Source organism: Oryza glaberrima, chromosome 11 (assembly GCF_000147395.1).
Source record: "Oryza glaberrima chromosome 11, OglaRS2, whole genome shotgun sequence".
NCBI lineage: Eukaryota > Viridiplantae > Streptophyta > Magnoliopsida > Poales > Poaceae > Oryza > Oryza glaberrima.
The window spans coordinates 2,111,958-2,116,645 of NC_068336.1; the positions used below are offsets into that span (position 1 = coordinate 2,111,958).

The 4,688-nt window shown below is 42.5% G+C and overlaps 1 protein-coding gene across 3 annotated transcripts; it reads right to left on the bottom strand.

Moving 5' to 3' along the window:
• Positions 1–300: 300 nt before the first annotated feature.
• On the bottom strand, positions 301–4,389 carry LOC127755568 (uncharacterized). Of its 3 annotated transcripts, none has more exons than XM_052281245.1 (6): positions 3,684–4,389; positions 3,215–3,588; positions 2,322–2,465; positions 2,001–2,247; positions 1,634–1,716; positions 301–483 (listed from the first exon to the last, which is right to left on the bottom strand). In XM_052281245.1, exons 1-4 carry the CDS (start codon positions 4,009–4,011, stop codon positions 2,017–2,019), a joined length of 1,077 nt encoding a protein of 358 aa, XP_052137205.1. In that variant the 5' UTR covers positions 4,012–4,389; the 3' UTR covers positions 301–483; positions 1,634–1,716; positions 2,001–2,016. The 3 variants fall into 3 exon arrangements, with proteins under 3 accessions (XP_052137205.1, XP_052137206.1, XP_052137208.1); XM_052281246.1 differs by having other exon boundaries at positions 1,630–1,716; XM_052281248.1 differs by having other exon boundaries at positions 1,554–1,716.
• Between the last annotated feature and the right edge of the window lie 299 nt (positions 4,390–4,688).

Consider the following 4,688-nt stretch of genomic DNA (forward strand, 5'->3'; position numbering starts at 1 on the left):
TACTTCTAGGTAGCTGTCGATCATCCATCTTCACATGCAGGTACTAATTGTTTTATTGTCTGTGCCTCCAGGCTTATGGTTTGGTGTTTGCACCCCGAAACAACGGTGATCAAGATTGTAATAATGCAAAACAGCAAGAAGCATCGTTAATTGCAGCCTTCCCTGCAGGCACGGGTTCTGTAGATCACGCTAACTGTCAGGAAGACGCGTAAAGGCCTACAGGATGCTTAGTGCTATAGACATGACCGTGAGTAATGGATGGAAGTAGTATCAGATACAGCAACATTAACTATACACATCTGTCCCAAGTTCATTAGACATCAGTAGTAGCATATTGACATGGATCAGTTTAGTTCGAGTCATGCGGCAAAAGAAAATCAAAATCATTCGTCAGATGCAACAGGAAAACAAAATTATTCGTCAGGTGCAGCAGCGCTGATCACAATTCACAAATGCCGCATCAGGTGCATCCAGCGAAGCAGCCTGCATCAATGGGAGTTGGTAATTTAAGGAGGTTATTACATAAGTACATGGATAGTTCAAATCTTACAGGAAAAGGGAGATTTCGAACAAGTCCAAATTATAAGAACGACGTGGTTTTACGGAATATGGAAGGTGGACAAATGCGATGAAAGCGTGTCTGCAAATTAGGGGATGCTGAAACTCCATGAGCTAGATATTTGATTTGTTGCTATGGATTCTCAGTGAACTTTCCCATTATCAAATGGATGACCAATAAGTATTTTTCATAGACTTCTGGTAGGCATGCAGCATCCATGGTGCTTATGTGATATGAGGCCACAGGTTCTACTGATGCTGCTGGGAGAGCTCTGTGACAGGTGATAGGGAAGAGGCATTCTGGCTCACTTGGCTGCGAGAGGAAGACAGAAAGTAACAAAAGGGGAAAGCTCTTAAGGGTGCTGGATACAATATGACACTTATGGAGTGGTCAGGAACCCAAGGAGCATCCAAAGAAGATGTCTAGCACTGATGCCCCAAACTCACTTGCCATTAGTATTTCCACATGAAACCATTGAGACTAAATGGTGAAACAAGAATTATCTGACTTAACATTACATGAATGCAGTGTATAACGTACAAGAAGATTGTTCATATTACGAATAAAATATCATACAAACATCGGTATGCAGCATATTTTCTTACGAAACTTTCTCATTTAAGTGCTTTCCTACTAACCAGCCTTTTAGGGATACACATGACGAATTAGTAAATGATAAAATGATTTTATAAGCTGAAACTATGACAGGAAGAACACAACTAAACAATCTAGTCAAATTATCTCTCTTACGGTAAATTTAATGTTGAATTTTATGGAGAACTGAAAGTCCAAAATAGACCCCTAAGGCCAACATTTTATGGAGAACAGGACAGATATCTCAGGTTGTGGCAATAGATCTCCAAGGAGAGCTGGGTGAAATTGTTTGTTCTAGGTGAGCTTTTTCTTCTATGGATATGTTATCATGATAATGATTGGTTTTACTTTTAACAGCAGGAAACTAGCCAGAAAGGCAGAAATTATCTCAAGAGCATACCCTGGCCGTGTACATCCTTTTGGGTGTAGAGGCCGGGTTTTGATCCATTTTCTCAAAAAAAATCTCAAGAACATACCCACCAGAAGACTGAAGTTACCATTTCCTGCTAAACACAACCATTTGTACAGGATTCTTGATTACATCCTCGCGCTCCATCAATTGCCTGCACAGAAACATAAATGATAATTGATATATGCTTAGTTTCAGTGGCAGGGGGTAGTTAGGGCTTTAAGTCCTAGGCTTAGCACAACATCCCAATAAAATCTATAAAAACATTGTGAAAACTCTTAAGCGGTAATGTAATTTGGCAATAACTCATAGCCCTATGCGTGATCATATTTTGGTTCCGTCCCTGCTTAGTTTACAGCTCCTACAAAGAAAGGTTTCGCTGATATAGTAATTATTAGTCAAAAATGCCGTATCAGCAACAAAGAAAAGGTTTCTCACTTGGTAGCACCGTTAACTATGGTGGAGCAGCATCTGTGTCTGGCACTGGAGCCCTAGAATTACTCTGATCAGATGGTTGAACTACATTGTTGGCTTGATGGCAGGCAATATCCTTCATATGATGCAAAGCAATCTGCTGAAGTTTGTCCAAGGTAATCATGATATCATCACTTGTCTGATGGTCTTTTTGCCTTAGATGCTCATACAATGAGCCTGTCTCCGCAGCTATTGCCCGGAAACCATCATACTGCAAAAAGTGTAAATAAGATAGCAAACGTCACACAGAAAAAATCATAAACTATACACAATTCTGGAACATACAGCCTGGTGAAGTATGACAGAGTGGTCGTTGGCAAAGTTGCTCCCCACTGTAGCAGCTTGTGGGGGGCTATCATCCCCAGGGGCCGATCTTCGGCAGGTACCAGGTACATACCATGCAACGCATGCATCATATGGCCGGACCTCCTGGATTATTTAAAAGACTAAGACTTTGCAAATGTATATAGGTGATACAGGAAGCTCTGAACTTTGTATGCGAACAAAATCATCACAAAGTGCAAACAAGATTTAGATGCAATCATGAAAAACCTTGTTTTGGGAATATTTTGTGCTGATCTGGTGCTGAAAAATGGAATGTACAATCCAAACCATGGTTTGCAATAGATATGCCTCCATTGAACTTAATTCCAGCAATTTTTGTTACAAAACACCACATCTATCATAGGAATATAGGATGTATTAGAGTTTCTGTTCTCACTAGAACTAAAAATGCACACTACAAGATCCTTGACTTGATTAGATGCCTTTGGAGTTTCACTTTTTATCATGCATGTGCTAAACAACCTAGTTCTTGTAAACAAAGATTATTATATATGCCCATTTGAACTAAGTGCACGAGAAATGCATGACCTTCTAATGAGTAACAACTTCAATGATTTCGTTCTCAATCTTGAAATCATGTTTTCACAGCGCACATATGAAAGACATAGATTATGCAGCAAAAGAACAGTTGATAGGCAAAAAGAAGTACAAATATTGGATCGATTTATCTAGCCTCTAGGATCATACAAGGACAGCAAGTTGAAATTTCTATCAACTATTCTTTTTGGTTCTGGAAAAAATCTACAAAACTTAGTAGTGGAAAAACAAACTATAATTGTGCTAGGTGAACCGCCAATCCCAATTTCAGACTTAACGGTTGGCACAAGTTCTACCTTCGCAACCCCCTTGCTGACAGGATGAGTAGGATGGGAAGAACCATCCATATAGATAGTCTCTTGAACACTTCCTGGGACAGAGCTTTTCATGTTCGCTGAGAAATTAGCACCAACAGTTTCTTCTACAGTTGGTTCAACTCCTCCAGATGAATCGAGCGGTGGATCTCCATCTGCTCCAGCAGCTTCCTCGCTCGAGAGCATGTCATCTGCATTTTCTTGACTGACGGGTTGTGGTTCAGGCACTTTGGAATAGTAAAAATCTGAATGAGGACATTTCGGCAACGGCCTCCTCCGACATCTGCAGCATCTGTACGAAATCAATTGAGCTATCCTTCCTTCCTCAAGTTCCAGGGCATCTCCATGAAACCAATCTGTGCACAGGAGAACATCAAATTGTCAAAACCAACAACAATACACAAATAAAGATAATAGACTTTCATTCTGCAAAACTGACAAGTATACCTACTTCTGCAACTCTCGCAGCGGATATACATCAAGTCTGATCGATATGGCTTGAAGCAGAGAAAGCAGGTCGGTTTCATCGGCGAGCCTACGCCATCCCTGCTTCTAAGAATAACATCATCTGCCTTGAGCTTGCTGCTACGTAGGTCATTCTTGCTTCTCTTCCATATGAGCCCAAAGAAAGTGATCTCTTGTGTGGTTCTACGCTTGTGATTTCTCCGTGAGTACAAGGACAGGCGCTTCGCCTCCAGCTGCCTCGCCTCATCCGTGCTGCCCCCACTCGCCTTCACCTTCTTCGTGTTGCTCCTTCCACGGGTTGGCAATGTCTCCATCGGTTCAGGCAATCTCCTCACTCCATCATCAATCAGAATGCGGGAGCTGGATCTATGGGAGGAAGGGGACTCGGGTGGCTTTCTTGGCCTCGCTCGACTGCAGCAATTTCTGCCTCTCTTCTCCTTTCCTCTCAGTCTCTTGGATCCATATGCCTCTTCGATTGGTTGCTCTCTCTCTCTCTCTCTCTCTCTCTCTCTCTCTCTCTCTCTCTCTCAAACCTGCTACGCTCTCACTGCTGGAGTTCTTGGGTTGCTCGCGCTTCTACTCCACCCAATCGTCGGATCCAGGGACGGAGGAGGTATCCTCGGATGAGGCAGCTGTCGGTGGCGGCGGAGCGCAGCGGTTGGGGGCCATCGGCGGCGGGCGTGGGTGGGGGTGGGGGCGGGGGTGGGGGCGGTGGTGGGTTGGATGGTGGAAGATTAGGGGGGAGGAGGGTGGAGGCGTCGGGTACTCCGTACTCCGGTCCACTGAATTTGGTTTACTCCTAAAAATTTAACCTACGAAATACTCTTGACATTTTAAATACTGGAGTACTACGAAGTATAGTCCTTTAATAAGGTCCGATTTGCTATCCTACAAGGTAGTACTCCTTTTGACTATTTAATCAACGTTTGACTATTCGTTTTATTAAAAAAAATTATGTTATTATCATTTATTTTATCGTGACTTGATTTAT

Coding starts and splice junctions, on each gene's coding strand:
- LOC127755568 (XM_052281245.1), bottom strand. CDS start 4,011: ATGGAGACATTGCCAACCCGTGGAAGGAGCAACACGAAGAAGGTGAAG. Junction 3,589..3,683: donor CCGCTGCGAGAGTTGCAGAA/GTAGGTATACTT, acceptor TCCTGTGCACAG/ATTGGTTTCATGGAGATGCC. Junction 2,466..3,214: donor TCAGCAAGGGGGTTGCGAAG/GTAGAACTTGTG, acceptor TAAATAATCCAG/GAGGTCCGGCCATATGATGC.